The 19,537-nt window shown below is 46.2% G+C and overlaps 1 protein-coding gene across 2 annotated transcripts in view; it reads right to left on the bottom strand.

The window, feature by feature from the left end:
* Positions 1 to 1,251: 1,251 nt before the first annotated feature.
* Positions 1,252 to 19,537, bottom strand: part of ZHX2 (zinc fingers and homeoboxes 2) — a 35,432-nt gene continuing 17,146 nt past the window's right edge. Inside the window, exons 1-3 of one of the 2 annotated variants that reach the window (XM_015856220.2) lie at positions 18,084 to 18,900; positions 7,954 to 10,602; positions 1,252 to 2,651 (exon numbers count right to left, since the gene is read on the bottom strand). In XM_015856220.2, coding sequence (XP_015711706.1) covers positions 7,958 to 10,447 — 2,490 coding nt within the window. In that variant the 5' untranslated portion in view covers positions 10,448 to 10,602; positions 18,084 to 18,900 and the 3' untranslated portion in view covers positions 1,252 to 2,651; positions 7,954 to 7,957. Of the gene's footprint in view, positions 2,652 to 7,953; positions 10,603 to 18,083; positions 18,901 to 19,537 lie in introns of those variants that run through there. The other variant, XM_015856219.2, reaches the window with a different exon arrangement.

The following is a 19,537-nucleotide window of genomic DNA, read 5'->3' as shown; positions in this document are numbered from 1 at the left end:
TTGCCCTCTCCTGGAAATGCAGTCGCTGTGGTGTTCCTAATTATAATGAAGCCTGCTTGTGGTGCCTGTTTTGCAAATTTGTTCAGGCGTCCACTTGAAAGCAGTCCTTCTGTGGCACTGGGATGTTCCTAAAGAGGAATCAGGATTGGCTTTCTGTGATGAGCATTTGAAGTCTTGGTCCCATCCATGACCTGCTCATACAAACCCATCTGCTTCCAATTGAGGCTGGCAAAGCTGTACTCTTTTGCAAGCAAAGTTTGTTTGCTCCAGGAGAGCTCTGACTTTGTTATCTCTACAATAGCAGTTTCCAGGGCTGCCACTGTTGTTCTGGTTGAATTGCAGTGATCTTCCAGGGCCCTGGTCCCTGCCCCAAGCCCTCTGTGTCTGGTGCTGTGCAAACACAGAAAGCCCAGGTGGGTCTTGTTCTGCTGAGAGCTCCTGAGATGCACAGAGCACTGCTGGTTAAACAAAGTAGGTCAGCACTCCAGACACACATCCTTACACGCACATTAGCCAGGAGAGACGCAAACTGGAATATTAAGCTGCCAAGTGGCTGTTCAAAACTGTGCACAAGGGCAATTAAAATATTAGCATCCTTTCATGTAAGCAAAGCAAGCAGAAGTGGCAATTAGTTTCTGTTACAACTTGCAGCCCCAGAGGAAAGGCGTCAGAGGCATTTTCTCCTTTGCCACCTGACACTCGCATCTATCCACCCAACAGCCCATGCTGGGACATATGATGCTGTGGGGGAAATCCAGCTATACGTAGACAGCAGATGCCCCGGGCTGCCTCATGTGCGGCTGCGGTCAATGACACAGCCCAGGTACGCACTCACCAAAAGGACACAGGTGCTGCTGGAGCAATGGGTCTCTTTTCTTACCTTAAATTTCAGCCGCTGTGCTGCTGCAGCACTTGCAGGGGTAAGGGACACCCCTGGCACAGCCCTGTGCCCTGGTGCGGTACCTCCAGCTGCTGGCACCACAGATGCCGCTACCAAACCCTGCAAATACCCCAAGCATGGGACAGAGGTTTGGTTCCCCATTCCCAGGCACTTTCATTTGGGAAACAACCATCTGATGCCAGGAAACCAACTCTCTGCAGGGGGTTGAACCATTCATTTTCATCTGGCTGGTGTTTGTTGATCACCACAAACCCAAATCACAGCTCTGAAGCCATCAAGCTCCCATTTGCAACGCAGCATAGGAAGAGGCTGTTTGTTTTCAATTAAGAAAAAAGGAGACAAGAAAAAGGTTACCAAAATGCCTAGCCTTTGTTTTATTGAGTTACAACAAATGAGCAACAAGTTAGAAAAGTAGGTTTTATTCAAACTCCCTAGCGTTGTACTTGCGCAGTGTGCTGAAACAGTGGTAGGGCCTGGCAACGCAGCCAGCTCGCGCTCCCGCGCCCACCGCTGCTCCTCCTCAGAGCTGCACGCACAGACACCTGCACAAAGGAAAACTAGCAGTACTTGAAAACAAGTGCACTCGGGGACCTAGAACTGATCTAACCATTTAGTGGCAAGGGTTAATCAGAAATGTCACTTGTGTGCTACAGCTTCTAGAGCCGGAGAATGGACGTTTGTTTCCATCGTCCATCTCTGTGCCAGCCAAGGAAAGGCAAATAAGTTCAGGTTATGAAGCATCATCGTTTTGTCACCCCAGGCCCTCTACATGTTCAAACAAAAAGTGCTAAAAACAAACGAACCAACAGAAAAAATGTGTTCCAGCGAGATCGTTGGAGAGCCGCGGCCCGGCCCACTTTGTGAGGAGTGGAGCACGGGAGCTGGAGAAGGCGCGCTTCAGAGGAGCACAGGAAAGCAGAGATTTAAATACTTCAGTAGCAAATGGCCATAAAACAAAAAAAAATAAGTCAAAACAGGAAAAAAACAAACCAACCCCAAATCCCCAACTGAACCAGACTGACCCTCCCCTCCCCATAACCCATAGCGCATTGTGTGGGCTGAAATGTAAACGGCTGTGGGGTGGGAACCCGGGATCGGATGTTGATTGGCACCAAAGAGATTCCAAAAAGATTGCAAAACTTTCTTCAAAGCTTTCAGAGAGGCTGTGGGCTCTCCTCCATGGAGGGCTCCAAAAGCCGCCTGGAAGCAGCCATTGGCCCCCTGCTCTGGGTGTCCCTGCTGCAGCTTGGGGTGGGTCGTATGGACCCCTGAGGCCCCTACCAGCATCAGCCATAATGGGATTCAGTGATTCAAAAAAGATCTCCTCTCCCTCCTCCCCACAAAACATACTTCCCTCCCCCAAACCATCCCTAACATTTTCCCATGGCATTGTATGCAAGAATAACTTGCACCTATTAAAAAGTTAACAAAATTTCCACATTGTACAAATCTGTTCCAGTACAGGAAGAGACTGGGCAGGAAAGTGGGTGGGAAAAAAGCTGAGGAGTAACCTATATACAAGGACCCATTTTTTCCTCTCTTTTCTTTCTCAATGCAGTAGTAGGACTTTGGCACTACGTACAACCCCACGACGACGTTCCACCAGAGGATTTCTCGCTGTGCCTCCGCAAGCACGATTTGAGATGCGGAAGTCGCAACGCGCCGTCTGACCCCAGGCAGGAAAATAGATGTTCTGTTTTCAGACAGAATTTCCCCTTCATTGTCAGGACAGTGCAGCTGATGAATATCCCTGCAAAAGATTAAAGAAATGTATTACTTTAAAAGACGTTCTGAACAAATACTCGAGCTGTCAGCTACCACAGCATCCAACTTTCACTCCTGAGGATGCACACAGTAGCACTGCATTTGGTAGGAACCACACCAGAAGCTGATCCCTGTCATAGCCTGATGCTGCAGGAGGATGCCTGGTTGGTTCTGTGGTATGAGCATCCTGATGATACCCCCTGCAGACTGCTGATGAGGACACACGGCCCAGCTTTGCCTCTTGCTGATCCCTTGCTGCCACAAACCCCTTGGGCAGAGCCTCACACTGATGGAGCAGACATGGACACAAGGCAAAGCCTCTCCATCAGGGATGACTTTCAGCATGGTTTCCCCCACTGAGCCAAGTGTGAGAGTGCAAGAAGTGTAAGAACCAGTGCTGAAGCTGCATGCAGCAGCACAGGGTTGCTCCTCTGCACCCATGCTCACCATAACCCTTATTTCACACCTTTTATGAAGGCTTCTCTGTTACCTCCCATAGAAGCAGAGGGCTCTGTCAGGCGTCCACAACTCCAAGAGCAAAGCAGCCCACCCAAGAGAAGGGCAGGGATCTACACCAACAGAACAAGCAAAATCCTCCCTGTCCCTGCAGCCTTTTCTCAGACAACCTCCTGCACCTTCTTAAAAACTGAGAATGTTTAATGGTTGCTTTGGTTTTGCTCCTCCCTCTGGAGTTCTTCATTGCTGTTCAGCCTGTGTCTCCAATGTGGCTTACTGCTTTCTGGGAAAATGGCGAGTCAGCTTCAGATCTGCACAAACCACTGGGAAGACCCACAGTGTCTTCAGGATGCCCAGTCTGGGCAGCAGGCACTGCAGTCATGGTTATGGATAGAACATTGAACCACAAGAAAAATGGGAACTTACTTGAACAGAAACTCCAGTGCTGGTGGCTCTTAACCATCTCAGTGAGGAATGTACAAAGCCACCTATAACTGACATCAGCTACTGGTGGAAAGAATTGAGGACACCAGCAGAACCCAGACGCACTGATGCTCATCAGCATGATGCAGCAGGGACAAAAATCATAGAATCATAGACTATCCCAAGATGGAAGGGACCCACAAGGATCATTGAATCCAACTCCTGGCTCCACACAGCACCACCCAAAAATCAGACCGTATGACTGAGAGCATTGTTTCTGTTCATCTGGCTTGCACAAATGGTGAGAAGAGAGCTGATTTTGCCCCACGCTGTCAGAAGGCAGGAATCTCTCCTCTTATGGATGTGAAGTAAGGCACTCTACTGGCACACAGGGGATATGAGACTTCATTATGTAGTACCAGGAGCATTTGTAGTGGTGGCTTCAAAGCAACTTGCTGCAGCAACTCAGCATCAAGAAGCCACCTTACTGAAACGGGGCTAGTGTTCAGGACACCTGATCTTGCTCCATGGATTTCATGTGACTTTTGCAAAAGATTCAAGCAGGCAGAACTGTCCCTAGAGGCTTCAAGAAGCATGTAGATATGGCAATGAGGGACATGGTTCAGTGGGCATGGTGGTGATGGGCTGACGGTTAGACTGGATGATTTTAACAGTCTGTTCAAACCTGAAAGATTCCACAGTTCTAAGCACAACAGAGATTTCATCAACCTGTGAATCAGATTTCAGAGCCATGTGTGAGTTCTGCTCCACGGAGGTTAGGTGGCTATGAAAGTCTCCCACCAGCTGCAACAGAAGCAGCAACCACTGAGCACACATCACTCCAGAAAAAACCATTTTCTATGTTACGAGGTGCATTAAGGCTGTAATGCAAATACACCCTAATAGCTTCTAGAACTACATGGGAAAACAAAAAGGGACCTGAAAAGTTCTGCAGCAGTTCAGGTTTTGCAGAAGCTGTGCATGAATTCATGCTACAACAGAAGTATGGAATCTGAATGCAGAAAAATGTTTACTTTAAAGAGTGCGTGCCAGGCTGAGAACATAACAACAACGTTAATATCAAAGGAACATCTCAGCAAAATGTAAAGTTCAGCAGTGGAAGTTTCACATCGTGGCTGTGCAAGGATCAAGAGGAGGAGAAATTCCCCTGTCAGCAGTTCAGATTCTGCAGTGCCTCCTGCCTGCAGTCAGGATGGCAACATTACTCCTCCGAGGTGCTGAGGGTTGTGATGCGAAGAATAATCACACTTATATGTAGGAACAAGCAGGAACAATCTCATCTTCAAGCCTCTTGGTCTTTCAGCCATACTCTGGGTGTCACCTAAGATAATGACCCGTTAGTTCAACTCCCAAGTTTTAGTTAAAAATTAAGCAAGACAGTAGATGGCCTTCACTAAACTGAGAGTAAACATCTATTCTGAAAGAAAAAGCAGGTGGATTTTTCATTGTTTCCATCAACGCAGAGCATAGAGCTCCCATCTGACATGTCACCATGGCTGGTCCCATATGGGTACCAGAAAGCAGGTGTCAACAATTCTGGGCTGAGATGTGCTGGGAGGGTAAAGCAGAACAGAAGAGAGAAAGGCTTTGGGCCTCCGTCCTGCAAAATAGTTGTCTGAACTTCCTGAGTGGCCCATATAGTGAAAACCCTGCTCTGGTGCATCACTTCTCAGCAGCTGCATTTTACAGCCCTTTGAAAGCTCCTCAGCAAAAGAATAAACCAGTGAAAGTTTATTGCAAAGCTCCTGTTAAAGTACAACTCAGATGGCCTCCCCTCCAGCTGTAGAGCGTCACAGTCAGCACCAGGGTGCAGCATTAGAGCTTTGTGAGAAAGCAGTCCTAGGTCCCCTCCACTGCTATAAAATCATAAATCATTAAGGCTGAAAAAGGCCTCTAAGACCATCTAATCTAAACATCCACCTACCAGCAGTGTTACCCATTAAACATTATTTCTCATGGTAACATCTCCACATTTCTTGGCCTCCATGGACAGTGACTCCACCACCTCCCTGGGCATCCTTTTCCATTGCCTCACCACACTTCTGAGAAGAAATTTTTCCTAACATCCAACCTGAACCTCTTGTGGCACAACCTGAGGTCATGGCCTTTCATCCTGTCGCTGTTACCTGAGGAAAGAGGCCAACTCCCACCTCACCACAACCTCCTTTCACAGAGTTGTAGAGAGCAATGTCTCCCCTGAGCCCCCTCTTCTATGACTGAACAATCCCAGTTCACAGAATCACAGAATGGCTTGGGTTGGCAGAGACCTCAAAGATCATGAATCTCCAACCCCCTGCCAGGCAGGGCCACCAACCTCCCCATTTACTAGACCAGGTTACCCAGGGCCCCATCCAACCTGGTCCTGAACACCTCCAGGGATGGGGCATCCACAACCTCTCTGAGCAGCCTGTTCCACCACCTCACCACTCTCATAGTAAAGAACTTTCCCCTGACATCCAGCCTAAATCTTCCCTCCTTCAACTTAAGACCATTTCCCCTTGTCCTGCTGTTATCCACCCTTTCAAAGAGTTTACTCCCCTCCTGTTTATAGGCTCCCTTCAGGTACTGAAAGGCTGCAATGAGGTCACCCCACAGCCTTCTTTTCTCTAGGCTGAACAAGCCCAGCTCCCTCAGCCTACCTTCGTAGGGGAGGTGCTCCAGCCCCCTGATCATCCTTGCAGCCCTCCTCTGGACCCTCTCCAACAGCTCTCTGTCTTTTTTGTACTGGGGGCTCCACACCTGGACACAGTACTCCAGATGGGGCCTCACAAGAGCAGAGAGGGACAATCATCTCCCTGGCCCTGCTGGCCACCCGACTCTTGATGGAGCCCAGGATACCATTTGCTTTCTGAGCTGCAAGAGCACACTGCTGGCTCATGTTAAGTTTCAAATCCATCAGGACCCACAGGTCCTTCTCTGCAGGGCTGCTCTCAAGGACTACTCCTTCCAGTCTATATAGATGTCTGGGATTCCTCTGGCCCAAGTGCAAAACCTTGCATTTTGCTGTGTTGAACCTCATTAGGTTCACCTGGGCCCACCCTTTCAAGTCTGTTCCCTCAGCTGTTCCCCATAAGATTTGTGCTCCAGACCCTCCACAGCTTTGCTACCCTTCTCTGGACACACTCCAGGGCCTCAATGTCTACCCACGTACTTCTGCAGTACCAGAACAGCAACAAAAGGTGCCCCCAGCTCTATGTAGCCAGCACAGACTGCTAAGAAAATCTGCACTCCTGCAGCATGGAGTGGCTCAGTCCCAGCACTAACTCTTCAATAGCAAATGGCCTTAGTGCAAGTGTGGGGACCTCTACCAGTCCTGGCTACTGTATTACCTTTGGAAAAGTTTTAAAAACAAATATTGAAGTGCCTTGTACTTGTTAGACATCAGGGGACTATTGATTTTTTTCTGAATGATGCATTCTTTAATTGTCAGTGCTGTGCTTTCTGTCGGGTATGTCCTAGATTAAGGAGACCTCAGCCTGGGAGAGACGAGCTCTGATCCTGTACATCCTCATACATGAACAAAACACTGAAGGTTGGTGAGCTCAGCTCAACATGCCATTAAGAAGTGCTGATGGCACTTGCTCTAGTTTATACCTGTCTAACTGCATAGAGAAACAGACTTCAGGCCTCCGAACAACACATCCTTTCACACTGAAATATCATGTAACACTCCCCTCCTAAAAAACTGGCCCCTCAGCTTCCTTTTAAATTCAGGATCCTGCAAAGAAAAGCTGCTAAAACACCCACACTGCTTAGTCTGGGGCATTTTCTAAACATCTATAGAGTAAGCAAGCAGAACAAAGCAGGCTTGAGGTATTTCTCACCTGCAAGAGGAAAACAGCACATTTGCATGAGCCACTTCAGGCCCTACAGCATTTTTTTTTGCTTGCTGTTGCATACAGAAACATCTCTGGCTCAGGCCCTTCCCCCAGACAGCTTTTATTCTGTGTCAAAGGATGGAGAGAAGGGGTGCAAAGCCAGACATGGCCTCTGTTCGTGGGAGATCAACAACCCCTTAGCAAGAGGACAGTTAGGAACTAGTGTCACCAAGTCAGCCTCTGCACGGCTCCACTGGTATGTTTTACATCAACCTCAGCAGAAGTTGCATTTAAAGGCAGACATTTCAGGAGTTAATCGATTGATGCAAAAAACAAAATATTACTCTCAAATGGGATTTGACCTACAAGGAGAGAAGAAACCAGGCAAACAGCGCTAACCCCTGCCTACCAAGCAGCTGCTTCCGTTTATAGGATGGCCATCATTTGTGTTCAGGCACCTAGCAGGTGCCAGGATCCAGCTCAGGGATACACACTGTAAAGGGGCTATGGGGCACTGGAAGCGCCCCAGAGTGAGGTCAGCTCTGGGAAGCAGGGCACCCCGAGCATTACCTGTCTATACGTGGGCATTGTCTCCAGATATACTTTCAGAGTCAGAGTCTGTCAGCTCTGCCTGGCCCTCAGGTGCTGCCTGGCTCCACATGCCCATGCAGTCTGATGCGGCGTCATCCTCGCCCACCGTCACCTCCACCCAGCTGACCTCCACTGGCTCCTCATTCTCCTCACGTCCATCGTGGCTGTTGCACTCCAACATGTCTGTACCCTCCGCTTGATTCCCCAGCAAAGAGTCTTTCAGTGGTTCACAGTCTCTTTTTGGTCTCACCACCAGTTTCCCCGCGTTCTCTTCATTCAGCTTTTTGTGCTCCTGGTAATGCTGCCGAGATGACTCATTACCATTCTTTGGACTCTCAGTGAGTTTTGATCCCTTTTTCTGATTCTGCTCGTTATGGCCATCAGAATACTGCTGCTGGTACTGATCAACCCATTTAAGCAACCCCGATCTTAGTGAAGACCGGTTTTCCTTGAACCAGCGAACAATTTCAGTTCTTGTGAGCCCAGTCTGGGATGCTAGCTGGTCATACTCTTGTGGTGTTGGCCACTGGGTTCTTGCAAATGTACTTTTCAGTAGATGAATTTGCTCCTGGGTTTTCTTAAGTGTGGCAGAGGATCCTGATAAAGCACCAGGGAGCTGGGAGCTGTTCATTAGTTCTGCTTGGTTTATTGCACCATTGGGAGTTCCTTGTTCCTTAATTTTTCTGTACGATCCCATTGAGTCCAAGACAGCTTGCTCCATGCTGTCCCTTATCTTTCTCCTCTCAGAGAACCAGGAATCAATCTCTCTCCTGCTCAGTTTTGTTTCCACTCGAAGCCTGTCCAGTTCTCCCTGGGTCGGAAAAGAACATCGTAGGAAACTCTCCTCAAGGGCCCTAAGCTGCTCTTGGCTTTTCTCTTTGAACCTCTGCGGTGCAAAATCTGTATATGGGTGGAACGAGCGGCTGTGTCGGCCCAGTGAAGGTGCTACTGGATCCTTCCCTAAAGCATCACCAGCCACTTGCACAATGCCCCGCTGACTTCTGTACCTGTGGTCACTGAACCACTTCTTGATCTCGCTCCTGGAGAGCCCCGTTGCCTCTATCAGCCGGTAGACTTCTGCATCATCGGGAAACTGGCTTGCTATGAAACTGGCCCTCAGCTCTGCTATCTGCTCCTTTGTTTTTTTCCGGTCGCTGGTAGGTGTTAATGGTACAGCAGTCAGTTTGGCAGGACTCTCAGGCACCTGAACTACATGAGGTCGCTTGGCCTCCGGGACGTTTGACAGGGTCTGTATTGTCCTCTTTTGTCCCTGGTTTGGGGCAACAGCAAGTGTGATTGGTGAACAGGAAACTGCTGACCCATTTGAAACAGGAGTTAAAACCAGACCAGTCTGGCCCAGTATCTGACAAGGTAAAGCTGTCTGGATGATAGGAGGGGGAATTTTTGCAGTTGTCAAAGGAGCTGGCAGGACGGTGATGGTTTGGGGGACTGCCTGGATAGTACCATTGAACATCTTCTTTCTCGCCTCTTCCACTTCTTCAGGTGACCAGCTGATACCATGCTTCAAACGTTGCGTAGCAAACCAGATTCGGATCTGTTCTTCAGGATGCTTTGATGCTGCTGTCAACCACGACAATTCTGCTTGTGTGGGGTAAGGAAATTTGTTAAAGGAGTTGATCATGGTTGCATTAGTGTCCAGTGCAGAGTTGTATTTGGTACTGTTCAGAGGTACCGGGACCTTGGGTACAAGGTTAATATTTGGTGGTAGCTGTACAGAGGGCATAACATGAGCTAACACATCCTGGAGAAGGTCTCCGTTTATACACGCGATAGCTTCAGTGGCTTCAGTTATGATGCGGGGGAGAGAACCATCCACGTGGTTTTCCGTAATTCCCTCTTCTGGCTTTTTGGGACCCTTCTTGGTTTCCCCTTTAGGCTTTCCCAATTTCATCATTGGCGTTTTACTCACACTAATTCCCCCATGAAGTGAATCCTCACACTCTGCATTTTCCAGCCCACTGCTCGTGACAGTGACATCATTAGTGGTGGTCTCAATGGACTGCTCTAAAACAGTCTGGTTATTGCGTTTAATTAATTTCAGTTTAAAGTTACTCTCTCCTGGGTGGTACTTTGTGTTGTGGTCTGATAAAGAATCATATTTTTTGGTTGTGAAGTTGCATTCAGCACAGACATACAGGGGGTTGAGAATGACATTTGGATGCTGAGTGTCAACATGCTCTGTAAACTCATTTAAGTTTTGTGTAGAGTAAGGGCAGTATTTACACTCATAACCACCCTGAGGTTTCTTAGACTGACTTTCAGCAGGGGGCTTAGCCTCAACCACTTCGCACTCTTTCACTGAGCTTTCTGAAGGCCAAGTTTTTTTAGCATCCTGCTGTGGTGTGTCAGGCCCCTTCTCTTTAGCAGTTTCTGCACCCTCCGGAACTTCCTGCTCCACCACTTCAGAGGTTCGCACCATACAGGGTGTTGTTGACTTTCTTTTGCTAGCCATGGCACCTGCAAGGTGACTTCTTTGACAGGCTGAGCAATAAACTGGAAAGATCTTGTGAACAGCTCCAACCTTCTTCGTTGGCTTGACTCTTGTTTTGTTTAATTAAGGATTTCTGCCCCAGCTGTGACCATCAGCTCACATTGGCTGCGAGACACCTGTGAAACAAAGCACACCCATTAGGCACTGATCTATAAAACATGGCTTTTGCAGAAAGCCACCACTCAAGATGGGTGCATTTACAATACCATTTTGGACAACAATGAGCTCTTCCTCTTGGTACTCTCCCCATCAACTTAAGAGGAAAAATCTGTCCACACAGAATAAAAGCAGCGGACAATTCACTATGAAGTGTGCCACAGGTAGAAAATGGCTTTGAAACAAGTGGGGGAAGCTGAAAAGACAGGAGGTTTTAATCTCCATGAGAGTCAATGCATTTAGCTGGAAAAGAAAGCAGACGCTGCTATAAATACTGTACCTTTTTATAGAAGCTGTAGTTTCTATTAATTATTATTTTGAAGCATGCAGATTTGAAATTGAGTATGATTATTAAACTTAATTACTTCCCACTGTCACTTACCTTGTAAATATGTCTAGTAAATGATTGTGGTTACTAATGATGGGTGATTTCTAAATAAAGCTATGGGGCTTGCCTTGCTCGTAAAAGTAAAGGCAGAGAGAGGAGTTGATGCAAATTAACATTTTCAGAGGTCTGTGTCTTGATTAGAGCAGATCAGTGGAGGCCTATCAAGTCTCTTCTGGAATGAAAGTTTCCTCAGTACACCACTTTTCACTGTATATTGACTGACAGACAGTTAGCAAAGGTCCAAGATGTCCTCAGATCCCTTTTAAATGGGGTCCCTTCCTGTGACCCTACTGACATTTCCATTGAGTCCCGATCTGTGCCCTTGAATGCCTATAGAATTAAACACTTTAATCCATTTTTAAAGCACGATTCACACAGCAAAGTAGTTTTGGAGTTCCCAAATGCAACAATTCCATCAAAACACATGTATTTAAAAGGATATGAAGTCAATATTAGTCAGTATAACCACGAAGGAAGAAAAACTATGTTGTCTCTGTTACGGTCTACCCATGCTCATCAGGATTGAGTGGATGGAGTGTAATTTAATAGCTATAACAGTCTCATCATGCAAAAAAATAAACTGATATAACTCTCCTATTTGACAGGATACCTTATCTAATGATTCCTTGACTCTACTTTGCTACTCTTCCTGACCAGACAGGCTTGGATATGTAACACTTCCAGGCCTGATGGGAAAATCATTGTTTGCCATCCAAGGGATGGGATGTGGGGGCTTACAGATTGTCATCATCGTTACCCAAAGCATCAGCACCTACGATCAACCCATGTTTTGGGTTTCTGCCATCTCTCTCTTTAAAAAAAATAAAGAAAAAAAATCCCTTTTAATAATAAGCAAGTAGATGTACAATGGAACAAGTGATGCCCAGTTTTTTGCAGATTTGTGCTGACTGACCTTTAAACCGGATTACTCTGAATATTCTGTTATTTCCACATATTCCTTCAAAATTCCCCCCTATTTCCCTGCACAATCATCCTCCCACCCACCAAGTATTTTGTCTGAGCTCTACGGCTTGCTGTGTCCCACTGCAGATGGGATCAGAAACACAAACACGCAACTGTCTGAACACCCCTCTTCCCGCCCACTCATTTTTTTCTATGATTCTATGATTTTTAATGAAGTGTGCAGAACTTAATTATTTCTGATGCTTCTTCCCTTGTATCAGATCTGGCTGAAATGGGTCAAAAGGTGAGAGAGGGCTGCAGAATCAGCTGCCTAAGCCAGGCTGCTGCTGAAAACAAGGTGCAGGTAATGGGGTCACTCCCTTCTGCCCTGCAGATCCCACTGCATTTGTGATGTTGATGTTTGTAGACAAGGGAAGGGAAGTGTAATTTCACCCTGGAAAAGGGTGATGGGAGGAGAATGGAACACAGCTCCCTGATGCTCCTTTGCTTTTCTTCCACCCAGGCCGTGCTGCTTCACTTAATGGTCTGCTCCTTTTCTGATGTGTGACCTTCTGCAAAATTCATGTGGCAACATCAGCGAAAGGAAGAAAGTCAAAAGGCATCAAAGACAGAGTGAGGCTTATTTATATTTCACTATCACCCCCTTCCTACCCACCCCAACAAAAAAAAAAAAAAAAAAAAAGAAGTAAGAAAGGGCTAAGAACAAAAAGATAAAGGAATGGGATGGGAGAAGAAGAGTGGAGAAAAAGAACTATCTAGGTTACAGAATCACAGAATCACCAAGGTTGGAAGACCTACAAGATCATCCACCTGCTTTGGATGAATCAAATATTTCTTAAAAATGTTGAATATGTTGACTTTCTGGAAGCTCAGCAAGTTGTGCCATGTCAGGTAGCTGTGCCAAACTCCCACCTCGCATCAGGGCATGAGGATCAACCTCAGGCAAGGATGCTCTGACACTAAGCAAAGGCCAAGCTCTCTCCAAAGCATATATACAATGGTGGGTGGGAGAAAAATCCAGTCTGTGACAGTTTGAATAGAAATTTTTACAAGCTGTTTCTCTTTTATGACACAGTGTTTTTCTATATTTCTAACTGCTTTGCTAACTCTGCACACCAGTTTTTCTGCCACAAAGTAATCCTTATCCACCATAGCGGATAGTTTTGTAAGTCAAGACCAAAACAAATGAGTTCCAACTCAAGATGTGCTTGTTTTCAAAAGGGAAGCGTGAAGAGACCACAACCAGTAAGATCTCTTTTGTCCTTCAGCCTCAATGCAAGGAGCTTCCCTAAGGAGGGGGAGGAAAGTGAGGCCCAGCAACTATCTGAGCGAGGAGTTTATTGAGACCTCCAAGCTGTCCCTTGAGGACCTCGGTGAGTGTCTCACTTGGGATAAGTCCATGTGAAGTTGCTCTGGATCTCCTGGTCAGTTCTAACAAAGAACACAGACCAGCCATACCACAGCTCTGAGAGATGGGAAAGGTAAACACACAATGATTGCACAAACCATTGGGTTGTACTCACTGGTAGCTGGTTCTCCAGTTAGCGGTGACTCCCAGCATTTGTTGGGAGACACAAGGTACCCCTCAGCAACAGCCAAAGCTTAGCAAGCACCATGTCAAGGTAGGAACACAAGTGACACTTCACCACCTAGCCCATGTTCACCATGCTCCAAGGGACAATATCCACACCCAGTGCTCAATGAATGGGGCTGCACCAGGGACAGACTTATCCTGGCAAACTCTGTCACTAAATTCATGGGTTGGATCAAGGCAAGTGACCTCAGTTTTGGGAACAGAGAAAAGCAGCCCTTGCCCTTGCAGCTGCTATGCCTTATCTTCTGTGGTGTTTCCCATGCTGAATGGGGGAAAAGAGACCACAAAAAAAAAAATTTCATTTTATTGTTTTAAATTTGAATTTTTGTTTTTAAATGAGCAGATGCGCGAAGCAGCAACAGGCAGCCAGGTTAAAACCAAAAGCACTCGCCTCCAAGCAGACAGCTGCCTCTGAGAACCAGCTCCAAAGCAAACCACAGAGACCGTCTGCAGCAACAGGAGCTTTCAGTTTGCTTTGCTTCTGCAAAGCAATCACGATGGAAGCACGTAGGTCAAAAGCAATGTATTCTTTTCAGCATCTCTGCTCAAAAAGTACAGTTATGAGAGAGGCCCCAGCCTGGCTTTGTTTAATTTCCAAGAGCTAACAAACGAACCCAGCCACAGCCCTCTGATCTTTCAAAGCCCAACTCAGAGGGCTCCTGAGCATCAGGCAGAAGAACAAAGAGGCAACTCAGTGGTGACGTGGTGCATGAGCAGAGCAATGCCAGATCCTCTTGCTGCTTGCTTGGCTCCCAGACTGGGAAACTGCAGAGCACCATGCAGGGAAAATAAGCCATGTTTTCAGGTCTGCCTGTCACTGGAAAAATGTCTGTTTGGGTAGCAATGCCACCTTCCAGCAGAGAAAGGTATCTTCTGCCTCTATGGGTTTTTCAAGTGAAGAAAGTTTGGGTGGTGAAAGAACTTTCACTTTGGTAAAGCTCTAATGGTCTCAGTGCATTCCTCCGTTCAGAGCTGTCAAAAATAAAACCCCAATGTGACCTGCTGTTCGCAGGTATACTGTGGTTTTGGTTTTTGTTTTGTTAATAAAAAACTGTTACAATGCTTGTGGTTTTCCACCAAGTCCTTTCCAGCTAGGACTCAGGACACAAGTCCCCATGTTTTGGAATATTACCCTGCCTTACCAAGCAGCAAATCAAAAACCAGTCAACTACAACCAATGTCACGCTTATGGTTTGGCTCAGAGAAGGAAGGACAGCCCCATAACCCCTTTTGGCCTTTTACTCCACTCTCATGGAAGCTGCTGGGGTGGGAAGGTGCATGGTACAGTAGAGCTCCTCTTCTGCTCCCTATCACAGAGACCAAACTCATAATCCTTAACATTGCAGTAATATTGATCTCCTACAAATGCAAGGATGAGAGATGAGAGATTATTTCATGGTGCAAGGAGGAACATGCCTCGGGTGATGTTTTTCCTGCTTTACAACTGTTTTCAGCATGCAGCTGCTGCAGCACTATCAAAAAGCATATCAGCTAGCGCAGCAAAAATGCTGTTGGTCTCCACTGTGACAATACACTTTAAAACATTGCTTAATTATATGCAGGAGAATAAGCAGAAGCAAACCAGGACAAATAATTTCTGTGTGATGGATCAGGGCTGTAAAGATTCCAAAATGGGAAACAACAGAAAAAAAGGAAGGTTTTGTGAACTGCGGAGCTGAGCTTTTGAACATCATTTAAGTGAGAGCAGCCAAGAGCTCTAACTCTTTTTCTGCTCTTTATAAGCTGAATAAAACACAACCAATGGGTTTTGTTTACAGATTGCCACAACAATCATTTTTGAGACATGAACAATAGATTTGAAAACACTACATATTTTCAGTTCTTAGGAGCTGCTGTAGACATTTCTAATTAGAAAATAACCATGTAGATATATATAGCAAGTGCCACAAACAGTGGCATTGTGTGTGATGGCCATGAACTTCTGCCTACATGGGAGAAGCAATTTATGATTTTTCTTTCATTTCACAGGTGAAAAGCAAAGCAAAGTGCCTCCAGGACTTCTGACTCACGTCAACACAACTTGTGAAACTGGGTGCCAATACCTCCGCGAAGCGGGGCAGATGCAAACATGATGCATGCCCAGCTTGGGAGAATCCATGCCTGCAGCAGGGCAACCAAGAGGCTCTGACAAATGCAAGCATAAAACACTACACACAAAACACTGTAAGACTGTGGGTGGGATGAAATGCCTCAAAAGGTGCTAACAATAAGAGAAAAGCCTGGAGAACAGCGTGCCAAAGCCAGTTCACACAAATACTGCCTTCTTGCATTTACATCTCAGCTTCTATTTGTGCAGAGGAAAGATGTGGACAAACGTATTCTGGAAAACACAGGTGTCCTGGAGAAAGCCTCAGTAAGCTTTCCTAGATGAAGCTGTGTTAGCCAGCACCCTGCTCTAGACATATTTCACAGTATACTGCTCACAGTACATTTGCTGAACAAAAATGCTCACTTTCACTCTGTTGCAAAGCCAAAGAAATAGCAAAAATTGTGGGTTTTCTGTGCTGTTGGTTGTATGCATGGATGTGGCCAATCCCATCTAAGAAATGGGTAAGCTGAGCATGGACTAGGCCTGTTTTTAGCATTTTTGCTCTCTACAAAGTGGTAAGAATAACCTACCCAGAATGAAAAGCACCATCTGGTTCAATATTTATATTGCAGCAACATTTGCTTGTCACATTTAAGAGACAGGTTTTGCCCCTAGGAGATATCACCCTCCAGTGCTGATAGGATGGGGAAAGCCCAATGGGCCTGAGGTCGTGTCCTGTGCATGTGGTGGAGATGAGGAACACAGCCAGAATTCTTCACTTCCTGACCATTGCTTCCTCTTCTGGAATATAAGTTGGCTGCCTACAGCTTGAAGACCAAAAGGGGCACGTGGCAACCATGACTGGCACACAAAGGCCAAATCTCCCACTAATGGATGAACTCAGCACAGCCTGGGGAAAGCCATTTTCCTTCATAGTTTGTGCTTCTGCAAGAGGTTTTAGGGTCCTACTGGACATACGGCTTTGCTGGTGCTATCCACTGGAGTCACCCAATGAAAACCAACGTTCTTTCCGCACATGACAAGAAAGGACCTAAAATCCCTGTAGTGCCTTCAGCTGCCCAGGCTCAAAACTCAGAAGGTGCCAGTGAGTGTGATTCTGTGGCCTTGCTTTCTGCCTGGGGAGGGAAAAATGTCAAGTGGCCTCTTCCAAGCAATGAGATGCACGAATCATAAATGCCACTGGATACAAGCGCAGTTGTTCTATACCAACCCAGGGGTAAAGCCTCTTTCCAACACCCTCCATCAGTGGTTTCCTGAGGCAGTAAGTTCCAGAGATCAGTAATGCACTGTGTCAAAATTGTCTCCTCTCATCAGCAACGTGTCTGCTTGGAGGGTGGGTACTTGCATGTTCATCAGAGAGAAATAAAAAGCAACAGATTTCTTAAGGGAGAAACAGAGACACTATAAAAACATTCATTCTAATTAGTTTAATTACTTGTCTGTGCAGCTCCCTGAATCCTCCTCATTGGAGTGGATTAAAGTCACTGGATTTAAGTAATTTTTCATATTGAGTTTTACCCAGCACCATGTGGTGGAAGGACAAGAAATTCACAAACACAGAACAAAAATTATCTGTACACAGCACCTTCAGCTACGTGGCCAAAATCCACAGGTAGCCACATTTGATTTTACACACTAAAACCAGATTATTTCACTTGAATATTCAGGTAATTTCTTATTGTTATTTTGAGTTATGCATTAAGCAAAGGATTCCTTATGGGGCTAAAAGTGGCAACTTCTAGAAACCATTTCCCATTTGTGCAGATTAAACCTCTACAGTAATGTCTGGTCCTCCTTCTACTTAGGCAGTTAATTATTGTATATATTATTATAGATTTCATATATTATTATGCTTTCTTTCTGTTTAGACTTAACAGTTAGTTATTACAGGGACAACATCAGTTAAATGTCTACAGAGCAGGAAGAAAACAGGCTACTACAGAATCAAGGCATTTAGTTTCTTTACAAACTTGCAGAACTTAAGGGACAACACAGAAGTTTTCCTGCTTCGGGACTTCTCACACTGCTCGTCTCCTCCAGCAATTACTCCTACCCTGGGAATCACAATACCCAGCCAAGCACCACATTTTTCAAGTAAAACTAAGGCACTCACAAACACTTTTGCCAGTGAATTGCAAAGGGGAAACAAAAATCACATGTGCATACTGGGTATTCCTCTTGTAAGACTTCAGAAGAGAAATGAGACCCAATGTTATTAAAAAGAAAGTTTTAATTTATCAAAAAGCAGTCCCTAAATCCCACTTCTGGCACAAGGCAGCACACATCACAGCACAAAAGGGAAAAGTGCCTGGAGGACCTGACAGAAGGGAAGGAATGTGGGCTGAGGGCAGGAGACGGGTGGTGACCATTTCTCAGCTGCGTTTAGATTTATGTTTGAGGGAGAGAGAGAAATGGGAAGTCTGGGTAGCAGGGTGCTGAGTCTGAATGACAGACGCCAACTTACTGGATGTTTGGCCAACACTATTTGTCCGACACGTGGAGCATCCCTTGGATCAGCCTCATCCAACACAGCAGCAGCACTGAAGGCATCTACGGAGTTCCCAGAAGAGAGGAAGGAGCTCAACAAGGAACACACAACATTAGTAACCTGCGTGTCTGTAGCTGCACACCTCCCCCTTTGACTCATTCAAGATGTGGTAGAAAAACGCAGATGGTTTGTGATTAATAACGCTGGTGACTCACTGCACCTCTTCCCTTTTCTCCACCCCCAAGGGCTTCTCTGTGTATCCTCACGTTCCCAGATGAGGAGATCAGAGGAGAAAATGCTACAAACAGAATGATGTAACATTGCCCTCCCATGGAATGACTCTAACCTTGCCCCCTGCACTGTGCCACTCTTCCCTCCTGCTCCCATTTCCACTTCCAGTTGCCTGTGCTCTGTTGAACTCAGCGTCTATCACTTCACACCTTTCAGACTGACATTGCAGTCTGAACGTTGGCACTACCACAAAAGGCTCCAGAACAGTTTCCCATTTTATAACATTAGGCCTTGCTTATAATTGTAACACCTAAAAATATTCACCATCCACCTGGAAAGTCCTGAATTACAGTGTCACAAGCTATCGTGGGGTTTGAGGTACAACACACAATGCAGACTTGCACAGTGATGAACAGAAATGTTGCACCTTGAGATTTCCAGAAGCAGGAATTTCAACCAGCCCCAAAACTACCAGCCAGGTTTTCACAGAACCTGGACACTCAGCATCCTCCAGATGAAGCCAGAGGATGTCAGACAAACCTGATGCTACAAACACTTTCAGAGAGCAACAACTTTAAGCAGTCAGTTTTCCTAGTGTTTCCTAGTGCTCTACCCGTTTAAAGGATCAATCGTTTCAAGAGAGGACTCACCTCAAACCATGATAAAATGTAGTTCCTCTTTTGGAGGCTTTTCTTCTCAAAAAGGAATCATGTGATATCCACTATGTAAAACAGGCAGCATTCCTAGGTTCTGTCCCTCATGCAGGAGTCTGCCTTGCATAGTTAATCACAGAATCACACAGAATCACAGAATGACCTGGGTTGGAAGGGACCTCAAGGATCATGCAGTTCCAACGCCCCTACGGTGTTCAGAGGATCCATCGGCCCACTGTCTGTTGGCCTTACAGTTGTTGAGGCAGAACCCTCACACCAGGGCTGTGAATTAAGGCAGCACCATTACCCCATTGCTCAGATGGGCAATTAAGGCATGCAGACATTGTGGCTGACAATTTACTGCTTGATGCTGTCAAATGCGATGGGGTAGAGAGAGTGCAAAAAATCATGCCCTACCCAAGACCACATGGGAAGTAAGCAGGGCTGGAAATTGTACCAAAGATGTCTGTGCACCAGGCTACTGGCCCATCCTTCTGTAAATTCAGGTCATTCTCATGACTCGCAAGTTATTTAAGAGCCTATGCA

The sequence above is a fragment of the Coturnix japonica genome, chromosome 2 (genome assembly GCF_001577835.2).
Source record: "Coturnix japonica isolate 7356 chromosome 2, Coturnix japonica 2.1, whole genome shotgun sequence".
Lineage (NCBI taxonomy): Eukaryota > Metazoa > Chordata > Aves > Galliformes > Phasianidae > Coturnix > Coturnix japonica.
The sequence above is the reverse complement of the archived record's forward strand: the minus strand, read 5'-3'. Positions and strand labels throughout refer to the sequence as shown.